This window comes from Pelobates fuscus, chromosome 3 (assembly GCF_036172605.1).
Source record: "Pelobates fuscus isolate aPelFus1 chromosome 3, aPelFus1.pri, whole genome shotgun sequence".
NCBI lineage: Eukaryota > Metazoa > Chordata > Amphibia > Anura > Pelobatidae > Pelobates > Pelobates fuscus.
In genome coordinates, this window is record NC_086319.1 from 356,802,199 (window position 1) to 356,827,172 (window position 24,974).

Here is a 24,974-nt window from a genome sequence, read left to right on the forward strand (position 1 = left end):
CTACATTTTTATTCCCCCCACCCCGCCCCAGAATTATAAAAAATAGAACACTGAAAGCTAGCTTAATACTCTGTAACTGGGATGAACTGCCCATCATGTAAAGTCATTTGGCTGGCTAGGCATGATGTGAATTATAGTCCACAAATCACCTATAAGCCACCACTACTGGAGCACTAAGATGGATTCCAGGACCCGCCCCTTTCCCCTCTGTACCATCACCATGGCGACAAACAAAACAACAACAAAAAAAAACTTCACTTTTTTTCCCTCTACATTCCAAACCAACTTTATTGATAAACCCGCCCCAATCCACAACAAGCATCCATTCCTGGCTACGCCCCATTCCTAGTCCAGCGCCTGTTTGCTATTGGTCAGTTTTTAACCCTGTCTCACCCGCAGCTCCACCTCCCCTGACTAATACAGGGAGAGACAACGAAACCGGAAGCGGTACCGGGGAGAGAGAGCCTGAAACCGGAAGCTTCAGGAGACACACCGGTGTGACGGGTCTGACAGCAGAGCTGCGCATCCTGATAGAGGTATGGGCACCTATTAGAGAATATAGAGTGTATATAAACATGTTATACTGACAGCAGCCCTAACACTAGGAATAGGGGCACACAAAGCACTTATATATATATATATATATATATATATATTGTGTATTTTAATTTGCTATTAAATTCCATTCCTTTTACAAGCCTACATTTTTACTATTATTTTTATTTATTTTTTATTTTTTAATTTTTTTTTTTTATTTTGCATGTGATGGCTCCAGTTATATTGTACTATTACAGTGTTGGTTAGACCAACTAATAAATATTGTTACCAGTGGTGTATCCTGGTTTTGTGCTGCCCTAGGCAGGACAAAACTCAGGCGCCCCCCTCCCGCCCGCGCCACCCCCACCCAACCCTTCCCCCGCCTTCTAAATACAAACACACACTAACACACAGACATACATACGCACACACGCTAACAGACATACAAACACACACTAACAGACATACACACAGTGGTGTATCCTGGTTTTGTGCAGCCCTAGGCAGTACAAAACTCAGGCGCCCCCCTCCCGCGCGCGCCACCCAACCCTTCCCCCGCCTTCTAAATACACACATTCACTGACAGATATGCATACACTCGCTAACAGACGCATACACTCGCTAACAGACGCATACACTCGCTAACAGACGCATACACTCGCTAACAGACGCATACACTCGCTAACAGACGCATACACTCGCTAAAAGACGCACACACTCGCTAACAGACACACACACTCGCTAACAGACACACACTCACACACACTCACACACGCTAACAGACACACACTCACACACGCTAACAGACACACACACTCGCTAACAGACACTCACACTCGCTAACAGACACTCACACTCGCTAACAGACACTCACACTCGCTAACAGACACACACACTCGCTAACAGACACACACACTCGCTAACAGACACACACTCACACACACTCACACACGCTAACAGACACACACTCACACACGCTAACAGACACACACGCTAACAGACATACACACACACACTCTAACAGACATACACATACATATACACACACACACACTAACAGACATACACACACTCACTCACATATTTAACACATATTTGTTTTTTAAATGTACCCCCCCCCCCCCCCAGCCTCCTTACCTTTGGAAATGCTGGGGGGGGTTGTTTCTCTTCCTCCCTGGGGGTACAGTGGCTGCTAGGTGGGCGGCATTGGCGGGCGGGCGGCTGGCGAGGGAGCACTTCCCCTGAGCTGTCTGCTCAGCTCCCTCGTGCGTCACAGAGTGAGGCTGGGAGCTGGAATAAGACGTCATATTCTGGCTCCCAGCCTCACTCTGCGGCGCGCGTGCGAGGGAGCTGAGCAGACAGCTCAGAGGAAGTGCTCCCTCACCAGCCGCCCGCCTGCCAAGCCCAGCATGTCAGTTAGCCGCAAGGCTAACAAGACATTTGCCCTGGGCATTTGGGGGCTAAGTTCCGGTCTCCAAAAAGGTTCCCGTATCTCTGGGGAGGAGTGCGCTCTCATGTCTAAGTTATCCTTGTATACCACCCCTCCAAATAGTGCTCCATGGACCCAGTTAATAGTCTGTGGGCAGAAGCCTGGCCTTAAAGTCTAACCTAAAGTCTGTGGCATTGGAGCTTCCATCACAACTCTTAAAAGTGGAATGGGGCCAGGGAACGATATGTAAAATATAATATTACATTGAAATACAAGAAAGTGTGCAGCGCTCGTGGTGAATACACACAGTAATATATTAATGGTATATCCCAAGGTGTGTGTGTGTAAGATGAAGGTAAATACCTTATTATAATAGGTCTCTATAAATATAGCTCCTATACATAATAGAAAAGGATCATAGTATAATACTGCAGTGTAAAATAAATCAAATACAGCAGTCTTAATGGTCCCACTCACATGGGTTGGAGCCTGTCAATGAATAAACTGGCTCAGGTAAAAGCGCTTAGGGAGGAGTTTTCTTTGAAGTCCACAAGGCTGGAGCTTGAACCTCATTAGGGGCTCGGTCGGGTGTATATATAATAAGGTATATAATAAGGTATTTACCTTCATCTTACACACACACCTTGGGATATACCATTAATATATTACTGTGTGTATTCACCACGAGCGCTGCACACTTTCTTGTATTTCTGTGTTATGCTTACTGTGGGATTGTGGTGATTAAATCCCACTAGTGTGTTCCAGCAGCTGTCTCTTAGCGCCACAAACTACACCTTTTTTGTTTGTATAATATTACATTGTAGTCTGATACAGTTAATGTTTACATTTGTTTTTCTTTATTTTCCCTTAATAATCTGATTCCATGCAATATGTCATATCAGCTCGTGTGTACACTGTGCAACGTAGTTGTCTTAGAAACGTAAAGATTAGCATTTGTTTTATAAGTCATTTTTATACATCTTTTGCTAGCATTGGCAGTATGAGATTGAAACTAAATATGTTAGTTAGCAACATTTTAGTCTTGCCATTTGGCTGGCACAATGTAGATATAAAAGTGGCCCATTGTAATGCCATGCTATGGGAATCGTAAACGTCTCTAATGAATTACAGTGTAATGCAGTACCAGTTCACAAATTCATGCTCCTATTAAAAAAATAAAATAAAAAATACAAAACCGCACAAATAAATACTTTATCTAAAAGGGGAAGCTTTCTGAGATAAGACAAGCTGGTCCTAACATTTTTAATGAATAATAGCATTGTCCAAACTCACAGTGAATATATTATTAAAATAACATTACCCACCAATTCATATGCAGTATCTATGCCTATGTACAAGGTTTATAATTTGCAAAACAAATGCCTGGTTTAGATCAGAATGTTCCCTTTATTTTATCTGGTGCAAAATGTTACATTTATTTCCGTGCTGAGCACAGTGAACAATCAGTCGCAGAAGATATTTTGTAATGTAGTGTAATTCTTTATATTTATTCCTATTTTCTCCCCTTAGCTTGTGGTTTTGTCGTGTATCTCAGAAACTGTCAGATTGGGGTGCCCCAATGCCGCTGGGACTTGGCCGTAAAAAGAAGGCTACTCCTCTTATGGAGGAGGAAGATGTTGGGGAACGCAGCTCATTGGCAGTGTCGCAAACAGGTGGTGTGTCTGGTGGGACTCTCTCACCGGTTGCTCCCGGCTTGCCGCCTCCTGCCCTTGCCCTGCGCCCTCGGTTGGTTTTCCACGCTCAGCTTGCACATGGCAGTCCGACAGGCAGAATTGAGGGATTCAGCAATGTGAAGGAGCTGTATGCAAAGATAGCGGAGGCATTCAATTTGTCTCCAGGGGAGGTAAGTAGTGCAAGGAAAAATGGCTACATGATTTTCAAAACTGTAATAAATGTCTTTATTTCATTTTATATACATTATTATTTTAATCAGTTGTGTATTGTTCAAGCAGAGTCTAGCTTTCACTAGTCTATTCAAGTGAATAGAATATTATTGTTTCTATTATATACATTAACAATGTCTTTAATGTATTATAGAGAAATCTTGTAAAGTACCTTACGCCATCCTTTTTCATGAGACAACTCTTGAGTTTGTCTAAAGGTTTTCTGTGCTGTAGGCATTTGATAGTGTTCCTTTGGGATCCAGAGCTGAATCCATCCATAATGTTAAATGTGTCATAAGTGCACACTCCAGTTATGTGAGACTGCTCATATTGGTCCATATTTTCTCCGTCACAATTTTCTCTGGATGACTCCATAATATTACAGGAAGCTGGAGAGCAAGTGGTCCTTGATCGTTTCAATGAAAAACCACTTGTTTTTTTTAAATGTATGTAAACTGTGTAAAAGCATATTTTTGCATCTTGGATCACATGACTAGTAGTATGCTGACCCTTAATTTGGGACTATCCCAGCAAATGTACAGTCTAAAGCATGTGTGGCATTGATGGAGCAGTAATACAAGTACAGTGACCATATAGAGGAGCAATAACAATGTATATTTAATTTTCCACTAGGCGTAGTACTGCATGATCAAAGTTATTTAAAGGCTTATGCTTGTTGACACACCTTACAGACGATACATTTAACAATGGAAATGAAAGTGCATGTTTTAGATGTTCTTTAGCAGGGTAGCCCAAAGGTAGATCCTCAGCTGTTGGAAAAACTACAGCATCCACACGTTTTTGCCAGCATTAATGCATTTACTTTGTTAAATCAAACAGCATTAAGTAGAAACATACCTTTTGCTATTCTTCCAGATTATAGTCATATATTAATTTTCATCGATGTTGACCCAAATTTAGCAGTTTCCTTGTTTGTTCAACAAACCGAAACAGTGTTTTAATAAAGCATGTTATGCTATATATGCTGACGACAGATGCCCAGTATGCACAGAATTAACAATAGCCAGCAGCAAAATTAGTGATGTCCCGAACAGTTCGCCAGGAACCGTTCGCCGGCGAACATAGCGTGTTCGCCGGCGAACATAGCATGTTCGCGGTCGTGAACATAGCGTGTTTGCGGTCGCGAACATGCGCAATGTTCGGTCCGCCCCCTATTCGTCATGGAGGTGGAAGGGTCTGGGAGGGAGGATCTGTTGCTGATTGGCTTGAATGTGTCTGCTGACTGTGAGGTACAGGGTCAAAGTTTACTCAATGATGACGAATAGGGGGCGGACCGAACAGCGCAGGTGTTCGCGACTGCAAACAAGCTATGTTCGCCGGCGAACGGTTCCCGGCGAACTGTTCGGGACATCACTAAGCAAAATACATATTCTCTATGTGCAGCATTTCGTAGTGAAAAGGTTCAGCACTAACCCTTGACTTTTTACTGTTGATTTAGACCTAGCAGTGCCAAGTTTAAGGAGTACTATAGATGATCAACTTTAGCAATGTAGAACTATATACCCTAGTATGCTTATCCAGCCTGTAGGGAAACTGTAATTCTCCACCTCTATTGACAAAGTTCACTATCACTGCTACATGAGTTGCGAGGTGAGCATCAACAATGAGGATGTGACTTTATCCTGACTGACTGCATGCTAAGGAAATCAGCTGAATAGTGTGCAGGAAGTGTCTCTGCACCCGCAGTTTTCATAGAAACTGTTATACATCCTAGATCTGAATGAATTAAAAATTCTGAAATACTTTGTTCTTTACATAGTTGAATGTGCTGACAACAAAATCACACAAAAATAAAAAAATGGAAATCAAATTTTTCAACCCATGGAGGTCTGGATTTGGAGTCATACTCAAAATTAAAGTGGAAAAACACACTACAGGCTGATCCAACTTTGATGTAATGGCCTTAAAACAAGTAAAAATGAGGCTTAGTAGTGTGTGGCCTCCACGTGCCTGTATGACCTCCTTACAACGCCTGTGCATGCTCCTGATGAGGTGGCGTATGGTCTCCTGAGGGATCTCCTCCAAGACCTGGACTAAAGCATCTGCCAACTCCTGGACAGTCTGTGGTGCAATGTGACATTGGTGGATGGAGCGAGACATAATGTCCCAGATGTGCTCAACTGGATTCAGGTCCATAGCATCGGGCCAATCCATAGCATCAATGCCTTAGTCTTGCAGGAACTGCTGACACACTCCAGCCACATGAGGTCTAGCATTGTCTTGCATTAGGAGGAATCCAGGGCCAACCACACCAGCATATGGTCTCACAAGGGGTCTGAGGATCTCATCTCGGTACCTAATGGCAGTCCGGCTACCTCTGGCGAGCACATGGAGGGCTGTGCGGCCCTCCAAAGAAATGCCACCCCACACCATTACTGACCCACTGCCAAACCAGTCATGCTGGAGAATGTTGCAGGCAACAGAACGTTCTACACGGCGTCTTCAGACTCTCACGTCTGTCACATGTGCTCAGTGTGAACCTGCTTTCATCTGTGAAGAGCACAGGGCGCCAGTGGCGAATTTGCCAAACTTGGTGTTCTCTGGCAAATGCCAAACGTCCTGCAGGGTGTTGGACTGTAAGCACAACCCCCACCTGTGAACGTCGGGCCCTCCTACCACTCTCTCATGGAGTCTGTGTCTGACCGTTTGAGCAGACACATGCACATTTGTGGCCTGCTGGAGGTCATTTTGCAGGGCTCTGGCAGTGCTCCTCCTGTTCCTCCTTGCACAAAGGCGGAGGTAGCGGGTCCTGCTGCTGGGTTGTTGCCCTCCTACGGCTTCCTCCACGTCTCTTGATGTACTGGCCTGTCTCCTGGTAGCGCCTCCATGCGCTGGACACTACGCTGACAGACACTGCAAACCTTCTTGCCACAGCTCGCATTGATGTGCCATCCTGGATGAGCTGCTCTACCTGAGCCACTTGTGTGGGTTGTAGACTCCGTCTCATGCTACCACTAGAGTGAAAGCACCGCCAGCATTCAAAAGTGACCAAAACATCAGCTAGGAAGCATAGGAACTGAGAAGTGGTCTGTGGTCACCACCTGCAGAACCACTCCTTTATTGGGGGTGTCTTGCTAATTGCATATCATTTCCACCTGTTGTCTCCCATTTGCACAACAGCATGTGAAATTTATTGTCACTCAGTGTTGCTTTCTAAGTGGACAGTTTAATTTCACAGAAGTGTGATTGACTTGGAGTTACATTGTGTTGTTTAAGTGTTCCCTTTATTCTTTTGAGGTGTGTGTGTGTGTGTGTGTGTATGTGTGTGTATATATATATATATCTCAAAAGGCACATTAAAAAGAAAAAAAAAAGGTTTTGCTCTGTAGTGGATATTTATTGAAAATACAATTGATAAAAACTAGGATTCGGGTTTCACATCACTGGTTTTCCCCATAAGTAACATTTTGTTTTTTGTTAATAAAGTTCTCACTAAGGCACGCTCGCCCTCCCTACATGGAATTGCACTCTGTCTTGGGAGAGCAAAAGTGACCTAGAAATTCATAATTTATTCCCAGATCACAGGAAGGGAAATTACCCTCTTTAGAGAAAATCATGATTTCCATAGAATTTACAATCTGCTGCTGCAATCCGTTTGTTCGTGTTGCCAAGTGTGTGGTTTTTTTTTTTTAATTCATATATATTTCATCAGGTCTAGTATTCTAACGGTTTCTGCAGAATCATGTTTCATTGATAAATAACAGATGACAGCTGAACATGTACAGTCTAATACAGGAAATGTTTAATCAAGGCCACTAAGCTGTACTGAGTAGCAATCATAGTGCCTGTGCATTTATATCAGAAACTGGCAGACCAGATGGGAAAACCTCCTTACATAGTATGGAAATCAACCTTTCTATGCAATTGAAAATCCATAAAAAGGCCTATCTCCCTGCAATAATAATCACTTAAGCAAATGTATAAGTATTTCCTTTTAATGCAACTTGCATAAAGAGGATCAGTCGCCAAACACAATGCATGAAAACAAAACAGTGCTTGAAAAGTTTCCCAATAATTTTTTTTCGCCAAGGACAAAACATTTCATGAGAACTATGACTAGAGTTAACAAATATTTTCAAACACGTATATTATTCGTTGTTTCTACTCGAACTCTCATTCTGCATCCTACTGCCTCCCTCCCTGTAACTGTGTCTCAGACCCTCCTAGGACATATTGTACACTTGGCCCCTTTCTTTCTCAGCCTTTATATGAGGCCCACAGCCTCTCTATTTTTCCCTGACCACTACTGCCCTAATCTCATCAAAGATTTAAATCCCTCCCCAGTATTTCCAAGCTTCCTCTGCACATGTTTCTCTCCTCCCTGGTGTGTCAGGCCATCCCCAGTGTCTCTCTACCACATTTACTTTCCCTCACCCAGTATTCTAACCCTCCTGATCTTTTATACACTCCACATTGTGCCACATCTTTAAAGTATGCCAAATATCAGTGGTTTAATCCCATGCGTCATTCCACTCAGTCCTGACCCCTCTGTAATCCTTTTGTCTCTAGCCTCCTGTCCCAAATAACCATTGCCTCGTAATCACTGTCTTGTGCCTCCCTTCTCTGTATCATCTCGATTTGTCATCTCGATTTGGGTGTGGGGGGGGGGGGGGGGGGTGGTATTTTATTTTTGGGGCACTTAGTGTCAATGTATGTGTGAATGCAGTGCTGATCAGTAACACAAGAAGTCCAGGTTCTTGCAGTTATCATTCATACCACAGATAGGAACTTAGATCATTGAGCCTCCAATAAGAAAATCACTGATGATATCCGTTGCACCTTGTGACTGCATACATTAGATAATCCTACATTTGCTTGCTATGGCTTCATTTCCTCTCTCCGGTGGCATAAAGGAAGTCTTATTGTAAATATAAGAATTTTTTTATTTATTTTAATTCACAATTAAATCTTTGTGGTCCCCTCTGTAGCAAGCTTATTATTCAACAACTAAGCTTGACTGCAATTGTTTCATCTATATGCTATTACTATCTGAAATTAAACAGTACTAATTTATCTCTTAACCAATATAATAAACACAAAAGAAATGGTGTGGTGTACTACAATTACATGTGTGAGGATCACCAATGAGATAATATACATACACTGGTTATCTGTCTCCCAAAATATACTGGTAGTAATCCAGTTAGGAAATGATATTCCAGCTTTTAATCACTTAAAAACATAAAACAAAACAGTCTAAAACTGTTAGATACAATGATAAGGTGATTAATGCACTCACAAGTGGTCCACCACTAATGGTGGCCAGAAAGGCACATCAATAGGTCAAAAGACCTTCCACAAAGGGACTCCTAGATGTTCAGTCAGCTCCTGAATGCACCAAGGTTTTGGATTCCAAGGGGTAATAAAGGAGTGAGTTATGGATAAGTATGTCCCAAATAGAGTGGAGAGAGAGTTATAGAGGATCCCTATGTATCCGACCGGTTTCGTTCTCAGGACTTTTTCAGGACTTATAAACCTCACCGATTTTTGTGTTGGTGACAACTAGATGACTCGCTATACTTTTTGTGCTTTTGTATCAATAAAATAAATAGTCTGTCTTATTTTGATCAACAAAATCTAGTAAGTTTAATTACACAAGGTATTTATCCCGTGTTACGGAGCAGGGTCTCTCCATCACTTTACCTACCTTAATTGGTTTAGCTGCTTCAGCATCAGTATAACCACTTCTTCTTCTTTTTTTTTTTTTTTTTTAGCAGTGAATTTAGCCCCCTTCCCCATACACTAGGGGAAAGTTCTCTTTAAAATGCTGCACATACAGATATTACATACATACATACATACATACATACATACATACATACATACATACATACATACATACATACATACAATGAAAGCATTGGATTGGCTGAGAACACCAAGTAGGTGGTGTGGGGGCAGGGTCAGCCAATCAGCTTCTCCTTATAGAGATGCATTGAATCAATGCATCTCTATGAGAAACGTTCATCGTTTCCTTGCAGAGAGTAGACACTGAATGGCAGTGCTGTCCACTGCAGATGTCCCTATGCTTTAATGTACAGTCTTCCTTTTTCTCTGAAAAGACCGTATTTGCAACAAAAAATCTGCAGGGACTGTCTATACTCACCAGAACAACTACAATGCGCTGTAGTTGTTCTGGTAATTTATATTGTCCCTTTTAACACCTCTTAGTAGAGGTGTACAGAGGACTATAGTGATTACGATGCTTGGAGTAACCCTTTGTATGAATTACATCAAAGCAGATTTGTGAGAATCTGTAATTTGAGGCAACTTAAAACTCCCTGATCACAGTGAATCTCCCCTTCCAATTCTCTGCGGTATTTCTATAGTACCTGACAAGATGGCCTAACCGTTTAAGGCATTGTTTTAAAACGGTTTGGTTTGTTAAAGCTACCTCACCTCTTTCTCACTTGTCTTACTTCAGGTTATGTTCTGTACTCTGAATACTCACAAACTGGACATGGATAAGCTTCTCGGAGGCCAGATTGGTTTGGAGGATTTCATCTTTGCTCATGTACGAGGACAGAAGAAGGAGCTAGAAGTCTATAAATTTGAGGACTCCCTTGGACTCACAATCACTGATAATGGAGCTGGCTATGCCTTCATTAAGGTACCTTTTATTGATTTACTGTTATTTTTGTAGCCTTTTTTTTTTTTTTTTTTTTAAGGAGCCTATTCTACTACTTGAACTCTAGTTCAGTTTGTTTTCTAATGAGTACATCCCCATTTTATTTAATATTCTTAATGGTCCATCTTCTGCAGCGTATCAAGGAGGGCAGTACTATCGATCGCATGCAGCTAATTAATGTTGGAGACCTTATCGAATCCATCAATGGAAAAAATCTGATCGGTTGTCGTCATTTTGAGGTGGCCAGGACTCTGAAAGAACTTCCTCGAGGGAAAACCTTCACTCTGAAACTGTGTGAACCAAGAAAGGCATTTGGTATGTATGTCAGCTGTGTGTATTTCTACTGCAGACAGGCCAATATATTAAAGGAGTACTCTCTGACTCAGGTGTGTGTATTCTACACTTCTCAAATCACAGGAACATTAAAACTATCAATAATCCCCAAATCAACCCTAAAAATCACATACAATAAAAGGTACATAATGGCAAAACATATATTGCAGGGAAATGCCTTTTGAGGTGTTTTGGGGACATTCATAATCCAACTGACCTATTGATTTTTATTATGATGTCTGCAGAACTCCTCAATTAAATTATTTTATTCCAGAGTAGCAGAATTCACAGTGATTGCAGTACCAGGTGCTCAAAGTGTCATATATTAGAAATGTATTGGTCCTTTCTTATACTTGCTTACTGCTGAAAGTGTGTCCTTCTGGGGCTTTGAACACCATGTTCAAGGGTTTGTTGGTGTGTGTAATCTCTACCTACAATAATTCAAACCTTGCTTCCATCAAATGCAAGGCTCCAAAACAGTGTGTTGATATGGGGCAAAGAGCTGAGTCCTGCGTTGGGAAATGCTCAGTTTTTGCAAATAAAACCCACATGTCAGAAACCTGGTTGTAGCAGGATGTAGGGGGTTTTAAACCCCAGAGTATTTTTCAAAATATAAAATACCTCTTTTGAACTTTCCTGGCATAATGTAAAGATGCCCAGTTGGGTTATTTATGTATTTTGTATGATCTTTATGCTTCCAGAAGCTACATTCATTCTTACACCCTTAAGTACTTCCAGAGTCCCTTTTCCTTTTTTGTTGAGTTGGCTAAAAGTAGTGCTCAGTACTCTGAAATTCAAGCAATTAAATTAGTGTGTGGGTATTTTTTTTTGTTTGTTTTTGTTTTTTTTACAATCTAGTCTACTTTTTTACAGTTCTCTATTCTCCAAAAGCACATTGCTTGTTTTAGGACTGTACCAGGATTTGTGTAACCCCTTGTCATGAAGGGATTAAGAAAATCTGCCTTACTCTGTGATGTAATGTAAATACCAGCAGTAACTGATTCATTTTGTGTGTGTTTAATAACCCTTCTTAGACATGATTGGTCAACGTTCCGGATCCACTGCTGTCAATTCTGGTGTATCACACTCTGGTAGAGGAACCTTGCGTCTCAGAGCCAAGGGGCCACCCACAGTGGAAGAACTGGTGAGCGAAATTGCTGTATTATTGTGAGAACAGAAGAGCAAAAGAAAGTAACCTTTGTCTCTGGTTATGTTCTTATAATAAAATGTACTGGTTATGTTAGGGGATGGGCAAGAAGGAAAGTGAAATAATATTTCAATAAAAAAAGTAATTGCAGGCACAGCATTAGATCCCTCCCCCCACCTCCCACACCCTTTAGAGTTGGCAAAATGTATGTGTGATTGCTACTTCTTTACGACAACACTGAGTTGCAAACATTTGTAAGAAATGCACACAGAGGGAAAAAAAAAAAAAAAAAAAAGCACATAGACAAAATCGGTGAATGAACCAAATCTCAACTGAGGCGTCTCTATGCATTTCATTGGAAAATACAATCTAAATAAATCTTTCATATGCAGATCAATATTCCAAAATATAGACCATCCAGATTGATCCGCCTCGATATTTGCACCACAGTTCCGGACCTGTATAAAGAATCACACATGCTGTGCCTTTAAGCATTTTTCCCTGTAATCCGTCATGGTTTACACTTACAATATCTGGATAGTTTGAATTTTCGTCTTAGCCTTGCCCACTTGCGTCTCATCCAACTGGATTACACATCATATCGTTTTATGAGTGCCTGTGATTGCATAAACACCATTCTAAAGGCATGGCCAGGAGACAAATACCCTTTGAGTACTTCTAAGTTGTTGTTTTTTTTCTCAAATTAGATCTCTTTAAAAAAAAAAAAAAATTTTAGCTCTTCTGCAGTATTTTTATTTGAAGATTAGAAGTCTCAGAAATGTAGATATATTTCAGTACTTTGTATGTCAGGCTACATTCTCTAAAACCTACTACCGTATATACTCGAGTATAAGCCGACCCGAATATAAGCCGAGGCCCCTACTTTTTCCCCAAAAAACTGGGAAAACTTATTGACTCGAGTATAAGACTAGGGTGGGAAATGCAGCAGCTACTGGTAAATTTCTAAATAAAATTAGATCCTAAAAAAAATATATTAATTGAATATTTATTTACAGTGTGTGCGTATGAGTGCAGCGTGTGTGTGTGTGTGTATGAGTGCAGTGTGTATGAATGCAGTGTATGAATGCAGTGTGTGCAGGGCCGGTGCAAGGATATTTGCCCCCCCCCCCCCCCCCCCCCATATGTCCTGACCTCCCCTCCTCCCCTCCTCCTCCCTCAGTGGTCCTTACCTCCCCACCCCCGTGTTCCTTCACCCCCCTCCCCCAGTGGTCCTGACTCACCCCTCCCCCAGTGGTCCTGACTCACCCCTCCCCCAGTGGTCCTGACTCACCCCTCCCCTAGTGGTCCTGACTCACCCCTCCCCTAGTGGTCCTTACTTCCCCCTCCCCTAGTGGTCCTTACTTCCCCCTCCCCTCCCCTAGTGGTCCTTACATCCCCCCCCCTCCCTCCCATAGTGGTCCTTATCCCCCCCTCCCTCCCATAGTGGTCCTTATCCCCCCCTCCCTCCCATAGTGGTCCTTATCCCCCCTCCCTCCCATAGTGTTCCTTTTCTCCCTCCCTCCCATAGTGGTCCTTATCTCCCCCCTCCCTCCCATAGTGTTCCTTTTCTCCCTCCCTCCCATAGTGGTCCTTATCCCCCCCTCCCTCCCATAGTGGTCCTTATCCCCCCCTCCCTCCCATAGTGGTCCTTATCCCCCCCTCCCTCCCATAGTGGTCCTTATCCCCCCCTCCCTCCCATAGTGGTCCTTATCCCCCCCTCCCTCCCATAGTGGTCCTTATCCCCCCCTCCCTCCCATAGTGGTCCTTATCCCCCCCTCCCTCCCATAGTGGTCCTTATCCCACCCCTCCCTCCCATAGTGGTCCTTATCCCACCCCTCCCTCCCTCCCTCCCATAGTGGTCCTTTTCTCCCTCCCTCCCTCCCATAGTGGTCCTTATCCCACCCCTCCCTCCCATAGTGGTCCTTATCCCACCCCTCCCTCCCATAGCGGTCCTTATCCCACCCCTCCCTCCCATAGTGGTCCTTATACCCCCCTCCCTCCCATAGTGGTCCTTATCCCACCCCCTCCCTCCCATAGTGGTCCTTATACCCCCTTTTTTTTATTATTATTATTTTTTTTTATTATTATTATTTCTTATTTTATTTATATTTTTATTTATTTTTCGTCCGCCCTCCCTGCTTGATACATGGCAGGGAGGGGGGCTCTCCTTCCCTGGTGGTCCAGTGGCAGTTCAGTGGGGGGGAGAGGGGGGCTGGCAGAGCTGTAACTTACCTTTCCTGCAGCTCCTGTCAGCTCTCTCCTCCTCTGCGCCGTCCGTGCAGCTCCTTCTATCAGCTCACACTGTAAGTCTCGCGAGACTTACACTGGGAGCTGACCGAGGTGCTGAACGGACGGCGCGGAGGAGGAGAGAGCTGACAGAAGCTGCAGGAAAGGTAAGTACAGCTCTGCCAGCACCCCTCTCCCCCAGTCTGTATTATGGCAATGCAAATTGCCATAATACAGACCTTGACTCGAGTATAAGCCGAGTTGGGGTTTTTCAGCCCAAAAAATGGGCTGAAAAACTCGGCTTATACTCGAGTATATACGGTATTTTGTTGACTTTGCAGACTGAAATTTAGTCTGCTGCCATAAAACAAAATAAAGAAATAGAAATTACTGTTTAGTAGAGAATACACTAAGGAAAACATGCATGCATTTAATTATGAAAAAGCTACAGTAATCTTGTCTGAAGCCTCTGCAAGCCCTCCCTTTCTAACCCATCCCAGACTTTCTATGGCCAATCACAGACTCCCCAATGTAGCTCAATGATAAGTCTTTGCAAGGCAAGCGCTCTGGGCAATTGCCTGTCTTTTTTGAGTTTAGCTCTACTGAGCTAAACAACCAGGAAGTAACTGGACCGGTTGTCTAGTTTACAGCCAGGGGGTGTAAAAAGGTTAAATTAGAAAAGTTCCAATTTCTGTTGAAATATGTTTATGCAAAATGAAAAAAATGGGATGCATTCTTCACACATGTAGCACCTCAGCAAGCTGAAGTGCTTTAGGGGTGTGGAGTGACCCTTATAAGGATTTAGATGGTTTTTAGTGTCCATGTGTGCAAGGTGAAGTTACAAAAAGTACTGTAGATGAAGAGCACAGACCGGGCAGTGCAGCAAAGGAGTATGATGCGTGGCTTTTAAATCTGAGGAGCAGTTACCGTATATACTCGAGTATAAGCCGAGTTTTTCAGCCCATTTTTTGGGCTGAAAAACCCCAACTCGGCTTATACTCGAGTCAAGGTCTGTATTATGGCAATTTGCATTGCCATAATACAGACTGGGGGGAGAGGGGGGCTGGCAGAGCTGTAACTTACCTGTTCTGCAGCTCCTGTCAGCTCTCTCCTCCTCCGCGCCGTCCGTTCAGCACCTCGGTCAGCTCCCAGTGTAAATCTCGCGAGAGCCGCGGCTCTCGCGAGACTTACACTGGGAGCTGACAGAGGGAGCTGCACGGACGGCGCAGAGGAGGAGAGAGCTGACAGGAGCTGCAGAACAGGTAAGTTACAGCTCTGCCAGCCCCCCTCTCCCCCCCACTGAACTGCCACTGGACCACCAGGGAAGGAGAGCCCCCCTCCCTGCCATATATCAAGCAGGGAGGGGGGACGAAAAAAAAATATATAAATAAAATAAGAAATATAATAAAAAATAATAATAATAATAATAAAAAAAAAAAATAATAATAAAAAAAGGGGGTATAAGGACCACTGTGGGAGGGGGGGGGTATAAGGACCACTATGGGAGGGAGGGGGTGGGATAAGGACCACTATGGGAGGGAGGGGGGTATAAGGACCGCTATGGGAGGAAGGGGGGGGGGATAAGGACCACTATGGGAGGGAGGGGGGGGGATAAGGACCACTATGGGAGGGAGGGGGGTATAAGGACCGCTATGGGAGGGAGGGGGGGTATAAGGACCGCTATGGGAGGGAGGGGGGGGGGATAAGGACCACTATGGGAGGGAGGGGGGGATAAGGACCACTATGGGAGGGAGGGGGGGGTAAGGACCATTATGGAAGGGAGGGGGGATAAGGACCACTATCGGAGGGAGGGGGGTGGGATAAGGACCACTATGGGAGGGAGGGGGGGAGAAAAGGAACACTATGGGAGGGAGGGGGGGATAAGGACAACTATGGGAGGGAGGGGGGGGATAAGGACCACTATGGGAGGGAGGGGGATAAGGACCATTATGGGAGGGAGGGGGGGATAAGGACCACTATGGGAGGGAGGGGGGATAAGGACCACTAGGGGAGGGGAGGGGGAAGTAAGGACCACTAGGGGAGGGGACGGGGAAGTAAGGACCACTAGGGGAGGGGTGAGTCAGGACCACTGGGGGAGGGGGGTGAAGGAACACGGGGGTGGGGAGGTAAGGACCACTGAGGGAGGAGGAGGGGAGGTCAGGACATATGGGGGGGAGGCAAATATCCTTGCACCGGCCCTGCACACACTGCATTCATACACTGCATTCATACACACACTGCACTCATACACACACACACACTGCACTCATACACACACACACACTGCACTCATACACACGCTGCACTCATACACACGCTGCACTCATACACACGCTGCACTCATACACACACACGCTGCACTCATACACACACACACGCTGCACTCATACACACACACACGCTGCACTCATACACACACTGCACTCATACACACACACGCTGCACTCATACACACACACGCTGCACTCATACGCACACACTGCATTCATTATACACACACTGTAAATAAATATTCAATTAATATATTTTTTTTAGGATCTAATTTTATTTAGAAATTTACCAGTAGCTGCTGCATTTCCCACCCTAGTCTTATACTCGAGTCAATAAGTTTTCCCAGTTTTTTGGGGAAAAATTAGGGGCCTCGGCTTATATTCGGGTCGGCTTATACTCGAGTATATACGGTATGTTTGTTTTTTTTTTTTTATTATTTTGAGTTTGTGTGCAAACTTAGTTGATACTTACTTTTTACCTTCTCTTTTGAGATGTCCGTTATTGAAGAGAAAGCGGTGCAGAAGGTGGATGATCTTCTAGAGAGCTACATGGGGATCCGAGACAGCGAGTTGGGTGAGTTAGATGTGTCTTATTAGAATGCTGTTGTCCAACCTATCAGCTCTTTCTCCTCTACTCATTGACACCTTCGTACACCATATCAGACCAAGACATGAAAAACATTGTCTGATATTCTATTGCATACCTTATGCAAAGTCCAAAGTGCTGCATATTCAATACAAAATATAAAAGGTGAAATACAGACTTGATATTTTTTTTTTTTTTTTTTTTTTATAAAGCCTTATTTTAGGTTCTGTGTAAAAAGCTGTGCAAACACTTTAATTCACATAAGATTAGGCAGAAAGAGGCTAAGCAAGTTATAAGAGCCTCCAAATCACACACAGAAGAGAAAATAACACAGTCAGTAAAAAGGGGGGATAAAACATTTTTTAGATAGATAAATGAAAAAAGGAAAGTAAAACAAGGTTTAGTTAGATTAAAAATAAAAGCAGGAAGGTATGTAGAAGAGGATAGAGGTCTAGCTGATTGCCCCAATTAATATTTGTGTTCAGTATTTACAGATGAAAATGAAGGAAAGGGGCCACAGTTAAGAAAAAGGACAGCTGAGTCATTTGATACATGTGAGTTTACAGAGGAAGAGGTTCTATTTCAACTGTCAAAAGTAAAGACAAATAAGTTGATGGGGGCCTGATGAGATACACCCAAAGTTATTAAGAGAGTGGTGTACTAGCAAAACCATTAATGGATTTATTTGACCAATTATTGTTAACAGAGTAGTCCCGGAAGATTTGAAATTAGCGAATGTTGTGCCCATTCACAAGAAAGGTAATAGGGAGGAGTCGGGCAACTATAGGCCAGTAAGCCTTACTTCAGTAGTGGGGAAAGTGATGGAAACCATGTTAAAAGATGTGATTTGTTGAACATCTAAAATCACATAGAATGTGACGGCAGATAAGAACCATTTGGCCCATCTAGTCTGCCCAGTTTTCTAAATACTTTCATTAGTCCCTGGCCTTATCTTATAGTTAGGATAGCCTTATGCCTATCCCACGCATGCTTAAACTCCTTTACTGTGTTAACCTCTACCACTTCAGCTGGAAGGCTATTCCATGCATCCACTACCCTCTTGTCCAGTAAAGTAATACTTCCTGATATTATTTTTAAACCTTTGTCCCTCTAATTTTAGACTATGTCCTCTTGTTGTGGTAGTTTTTCTTCTTTTAAATATAGTCTCCTCCTTTACTGTGTTGATTCCCTTTATGTATTTAAATGTTTCTATCATATCCCCCCTGTCACGTCTTTCCTCCAAGCTACACATGTTAAGATCCTTTAACCTTTCCTGGTAAGTTTTTATCCTGCAATCAATGAACCAGTTTAGTAGCCCTTCTCTGAACTCTCTCTAAGGTATCAATATCCTTCTGAAGATACGGTCTCCAGTACTGCGTACAATACTCCAAGTGAGGTATCTCCAGTGTTCTGTACAGTGGCACGAGCACTTCCCTCTTTCTACTGCTAATACCTCTCCCTATACAACCAAGCATTCTGCTAGCGTTTTCTGCTGCTCTATTACATTGTCTGCCTACCTTTAACCCCTTAAGGACACATGACATGTGTGACATGTCATGATTCCCTTTTATTCCAGAAATTTGGTCCTTAAGGGGTTAAGTCATCAGAAATAATCACCCCTAAATCCCTTTCCTCAGATGTTTAGGTTATGACTCTAGCAAATATTCTGTACTCTGCCCTTGGGTTTTTACTTTCAAGATGCATTATCTTGCACTTATCCACATTAAATGTCAGTTGCTACAACTCTGACCATTTTTCTAGTTTACCTAAATCATTTGCCATTTGGCTTAACCCTCCTGGAACATCAACACTGTTACATATCTTGGTATCATCAGCAAAAAGACATACCTTACCATCAAGATCTTCTGCAATATCACTAATAAAAATATTAAAGAGAATGGGTCCAAGTACAGATCCCTGAGGTACCCACTGGTGACAAGACCAAGCTTCGAATATACTCCATTGACTACAACCCTCTGTTGCTTGTCACTCAGCCACTGCCTTACCCATTAACCAATATTGGAATCCAAACTTAAAGATTGCAGTTTATTGATAAGCCTTACTGAAATCTAGGTAAGCAATGTCTACTGCACCACCTGATCTATAATTTTAGTTACCCAATCAAAAAAAAAATCAATAAGATTAGTTTGGCACGATCTCCCTGAAGTAAACCCATGTTATCCCTGATCTTGAAATCCATGTGTTTTTAGATGTTCAACAATCCTATCCTTTAACATGGTTTCCATCACTTTCCCCACTACTGAAGTAAGGCTTACTGGCCTATAGTTGCCCGACTCCTCCCTATTACCTTTTTTGTGGATGGGCACAACATTCGCTATCTTCCAATCTTCTGGGTCTACTCCTATTAACAATGATTGGTTAAATAAATCTGTTAATGGTTTTGCTAGTACACCACTAAGCTCTTTTAATAGCTTTGGGTGTATTCCATCAGGTCCCATTGACTTATTTGTCTTTACTTTTGACAGTTGAAATAGAACCTCTTCCTCTGTAAACTCACGTGTAATAAATGACTCATTTATCCTTTTTCTTAACTGAGGACCCTTTCCTTCATTTTCATCTGTAAAAACCGAACAAAAATATTAATTGAGGCAGTCAGCTAGAACTTTATCCCCTTCTACATACCTTCCTTCTTTTGTTTTTAATCTAACTAATCCTTGTTTTACTTTTCTTTTCTTATTTATGTATCTAAAAAAAGTTTTGTCCCCCTTTTTTACTGACTCTGCTACTTTCTCTTCTGTGTGTGATTTGGAAGCTCTTATTTCAAGATCAGAGACAACATGGGTTTACTTCAGGGAGATCATGCCAAACTAATGTTTTTTTTGATTGGATAACTAAAATAATAGATCAGGGTGGTGCAGTAGACATTGCTTACCTAGATTTCAAATAGTGAATATACATGATAATACAATTACCACATCAATAAACACCCAATGTGACACTTATGTGGGTATACTTCCCAATAGTAGCGTCTAATGATAACAGCAAGATTCTTTCTTGGAAAATCTACAAGAGACAAATATTGCCACACATAACGAAATCTGTATAATAATATTGTAAGAAAAAATATAAGATAACAACTCCCAAATGTAGAGTCGTGCTAGGCTCTGTATGGTCAGCGTTGGGGGTGCCAATAACTGGCTTTTGAAAATACTCCAAAAGCAGGATCTCAGTAGCAGTAGAAAATTTATTAAAGCAATAATGGTAAAATAAAATAAAAATAGGACATATATAAGCAGTGTGTAAGAAGATAATAGTAGACACTACCGCAGGATATATAAGAGGTCCTAATAAAAGTCCAAATAGCAAACGCGTTTCGACTAAAAATAGTCTTCCTCCGTGCAAGATAAATCATAGCTAGCATCATGTTCCCTATTATATCCTTATAGAGTTGAATTTTCGCGGTAATTCTTCTCATTACTTCCGGGTCGTGGCAAAGTCCGGGATGTGGAATTCTCTGCCTGAAGAAGTGGTTTTATCAGAGTCCATACAGATGTTCAAACAGCTACTAGATGCATACTTGCAAAAACAGAATATTCAAGGATATAATCTTTCAATGTAGGGTAATAACTGCTTGATCCAAGGATAAATCTGACTGCCATTCTGGGGTCAAGAAGCATTTTTTTCCTAGCTTGTTGCAAAATTGGAAGTGCTTCAAACTGGGTTTTTTTGCCTTCTTTTGGATCAACAGCAAAAAACATATGTGAGAAAGGCTGAACTTGATGGACGCAAGTCTCATTCCAGCTATGTAACTATGAAACTATGAAAGTACCGTTTATTTCTGGGTCACGTGGTTGCGGCGTCGGCTTCCGGTTGCGTGCGTGCGTCACTGCGCACGTGTTGCAATCATTTTATGTTGATATAGGAAGTGCTGTATCGTCCATGTAGAGTATGGGCAATGTTGCCCTACATGCAGGAAACATATCCATATAGCCATCATAAACAGAAAGACATTAGTTATATAGTGGTTATATCTACCTTTAGCCCTAATTTTATTCTTTAGTAAGTAGGAATGTATTAACTCAATGTAATACATACATGTATATAATGTACCAATAAGATTATCCATTCATTTTAACTGTCTTTCTGTTTATGATGGCTATATGGATATGTTTCCTGCATGTAGGACAACATTGCCCATACTCTATATGGACGATACAGCACTTCTTATATCAACAGAAAATGATCGCAACACGTGCACGGTGACGCACCTATCCGGAAGTTGACGCCGACAACCACGTGACCCGGAAATAAACAGTACTTTGCAGTGACCCTGAAGTAATGAGAAGAATTACCGCGAAAATTCAACTTCATAAGGATATAATAGGGAACATGATGCTAGCTTTGATTTATCCTGCACTGAGGAAGACTATTTTTAGTCGAAATGCGTTTGCTATTTGGACTTTTATTAGGACTTATTATATATCCTGCGGTAGTGTCTATTATCTTCTTACACACTGCTTATATATGTCCTATTTTTATTTTATTTTACTATTATTGTTTTTAATACATTTTCTACTGCTACGAAGATCCTGCTTTTGGAGTATTTTCGAAGCCAGTTATTGGCACCCCAACGCTGACCATACAGTCTGGCACGGCTCTACACTTGTTGATATCTCATATTTCTTCTTACATTGTTATTATTCTACAGATTTCACTATGTGTGGCAATATTTGTCTCTTGTAGATTTTCAAAGAAAGAATCTTGCTGTTATCATTGTTATCTTGCTGTTATCATTAGACACTACTATTGGGAAGTATACCCACATAAGTGTCACATTGGGTATGTATTGATGTGGTAATTGTATTATCACGTATATTCGCTATTTGTACCTTTTAACCCCTTAAGACCGCAGGGGCATTCTATGCCGCCCCTATTTTGATGGCTCTAGACGCTGCAGGGCGGCATAGAACGCCCTGCCATCTTGTGTACTTACCCGGTCGCTGGCGATCCCACGCCAGCAATCCCGGTATGGGTACTCACCTGGGAGCCCAGGGAATCCCCCTCTGTCCTCTTCGGCCCCCCAGGGCCATGTGATCGCGAGGTCCTCGCGATCACATGGACGGCATAGCCGTTGATTGCAATGCCAGCAGGGGGAGTGCCTGTAATGACAGGTACTCCCCCTGCTGTCTGAAAATGACATAAAATAGGTTAACAGTGTAAAAATAAATAATATATACCGGTACTTAGATCATATATATATATATATATATTACACACATAAATATACATACACTAAGTGTATTTTAATATTAATATATACATAATTATATAAAAATACACGTACGATGTTGATTAAATATATATATCTTTCATTATATATATTTATATGTAATAAATATGAAAATACGTTAAAATTTTAAAAAATAAAAAATAAATTTCAAATATATAATACATGTGTAAGTTCGTTCTAACTGTATTTTAAAATTAATATATATTGATATCAAAATAGAACGAAATAATATATCTACAGTTGCAAGAAAAAGTATGTGAACCCTTTGGAATGATATGGATTTCTGCACAAATTGGTCATAGAATGTGATCTGATCATCATCTAAGTCACAACAATAGACAATCACAGTCTGCTTAAACGAATAACACACAAAGAATGAAATGTTGCCATGTTTTTATTGAACACACCATGTAAACATTTACAGTGCAGGTGGAAAAAGTATGTGAACCCTTGGATTTAATAACTGGTTGAACCTCCTTTGGCAGCAATAACTTCAACCAAACGTTTCCTGTAGTTGCAGATCAGACGTGCACAACGGTCAGGAGTAATTCTTGACCATTCCTCTTTACAGAACTGTTTCAGTTCAGCAACATTCTTGGGATGTCTGGTGTGAATCGCTTTCTTGAGGTCATGCCACAGCATCTCAATTGGATTGAGGTCAGGACTCTGACTGGGCCACTTCAGAAGGCGTATTTTCTTCTGTTTAAGCCATTCTGTTGTTGATTTACTTCTACGCTTTGGGTCATTGTCCTGTTGCAACACCCATCTTCTGTTGAGCTTCAGCTGGTAGACAGATGGCCTTAGGTTCTCCTGCAAAATGTCTTGATAAACTTGGGAATTCATTTTTCCTTCGATGATAGCAATCCGTCCAGGCCCTGACGCAGCAAAGCAGCCCCAAACCATGATGCCCCCACCACCATACTTCACAGTTGGGATGAGATTTTGATGTTGGTGTGCTGTGCCTCTTTTTCGCCACACATAGTGTTGTGTGTTTCTTCCAAACAACTCAACTTTGGTTTCATCTGTCCACAGAATATTTTGCCGGTACTGCTGTGGAACATCCAGGTGCTCTTGTGCAAACTGGAAAACGTGCAGCAATGTTTTGTTTGGACAGCAGTGGCTTCCTCTGGTATCCTCCCATGAAATCCATTCTTGTTTAGGGTTTTACGTATTGTAGATTCGCTAACAGGGATGTTAGCATTTGCCAGTGACTTTTGTAAGTCTTTAGCTGACACTCTAGGATTCTTCTTCACCTCATTGAGCAGTCTGCGCTGTGCTCTTGCAGTCATCTTTACAGGACGGCCACTCCTAGGGAGAGTAGCAGCAGTGCTGAACTTTCTCCATTTATAGACAATTTGTCTTACCGTGGACTGATGAACAGCAAGGCTTTTGGAGATACTTTTATAACCCTTTCCAGCTTTATGCAAGTCAACAATTCTTAATCGTAGGTCTTCTGAGAGCTCTTTTGTGCAAGGCATCATTCACATCAGGCAATGCTTCCTGTGAAAAGCAAACCCAGAACTGGTGTGTGTTTTTTATAGGGCAGGGCAGCTGTAACCAACACCTCCAATCTCATCTCATTGATTGGACTCCAGTTGGCTGACATCTCACTCCAATTAGCTCTTAGAGATGTCATTAGTCTAGGGGTTCACATACTTTTTCCACCTGCACTGTGAATGTTTACGTGGTGTGTTCAATAAAAACATGGTAACATTTCATTCTTTGTTTGTTATTAGTTTAAGCAGACTGTGATTGTCTATTGTTGTGACTTTGATGATGATCAGATCACATTTTATGACCAATTTGTGCAGAAATCCATATCATTCCAAAGGGTTCACATACTTTTTCTTGCAACTGTATATACATAAGTATATATCACTGTGTGTGTGTGTGTGTGTGTGTGTGTAGATATACCTATATATAAATAAAAATAATAAAAAAAATCATATATATATGTATATGTATTTATGTATGTATATATTTATTTATTTATTTATTTAATAATAATTTTACATAATTAGGTCATTTTATTAATTACAATTTGAAGGACCTGCATGACAACCCAGGCCGAAAGTATAGGGAATTTAATTTGCTAGCACTATATTTAACCCTATAACTTTCCAAGACACCATAAAACCCTGTACATGAGAGGTACTGTTTTACTCGGAAGACTTCGCTGAACACAAATATTAGTGTTTCAAAACAGTAAAATGTATTACAACGACGATTCACACACAAATGGCACTTACACTGACTATATAATTGTTGTGATAGTGTTTCAAAACAGTAATATTTGTGTTCAGCGAAGTCTCCCGAGTAAAACAGTACCCTTCATGTACAGGTTTTATGGTGTTTTCAAAAGTTACAGAGTCAAATATAAGGCTTGCGTTTCAGTTTTTTCACATTGAAATTCGCCATATTGGTTAAGTTGCCTTTGAGACCGTATGGTAGCCCAGGAATTGTCGTTCAAATTAATTTTTTGCGTTTTCAAATATTAACACTAACTTTGGCCAGTGTTTGTGACTAAGTGGCTACTAAAAAAGACTGGACATACCCCATTTGCAATACCTTGGGTTGTCTACTATTGCAAATGGTATGCCATCATGGGGGTACTTCTTGTTCCTGGGTTACCATATGGTCTC

At 41.8% G+C, this 24,974-nt stretch overlaps 1 protein-coding gene across 1 annotated transcript in view; it reads left to right on the plus strand.

Annotated features, from left to right (window-relative positions):
- The first annotated feature begins 433 nt into the window (after positions 1 to 433).
- GIPC1 (GIPC PDZ domain containing family member 1) overlaps positions 434 to 24,974 on the plus strand; it is a 29,612-nt gene continuing 5,071 nt past the window's right edge. Inside the window, exons 1-6 of the mRNA XM_063449219.1 lie at positions 434 to 536; positions 3,497 to 3,830; positions 10,316 to 10,501; positions 10,654 to 10,834; positions 11,887 to 11,996; positions 16,988 to 17,069. Coding sequence (XP_063305289.1) covers positions 3,546 to 3,830; positions 10,316 to 10,501; positions 10,654 to 10,834; positions 11,887 to 11,996; positions 16,988 to 17,069 — 844 coding nt within the window. The 5' untranslated portion in view covers positions 434 to 536; positions 3,497 to 3,545. The remainder of the gene's footprint in view (positions 537 to 3,496; positions 3,831 to 10,315; positions 10,502 to 10,653; positions 10,835 to 11,886; positions 11,997 to 16,987; positions 17,070 to 24,974) is intronic.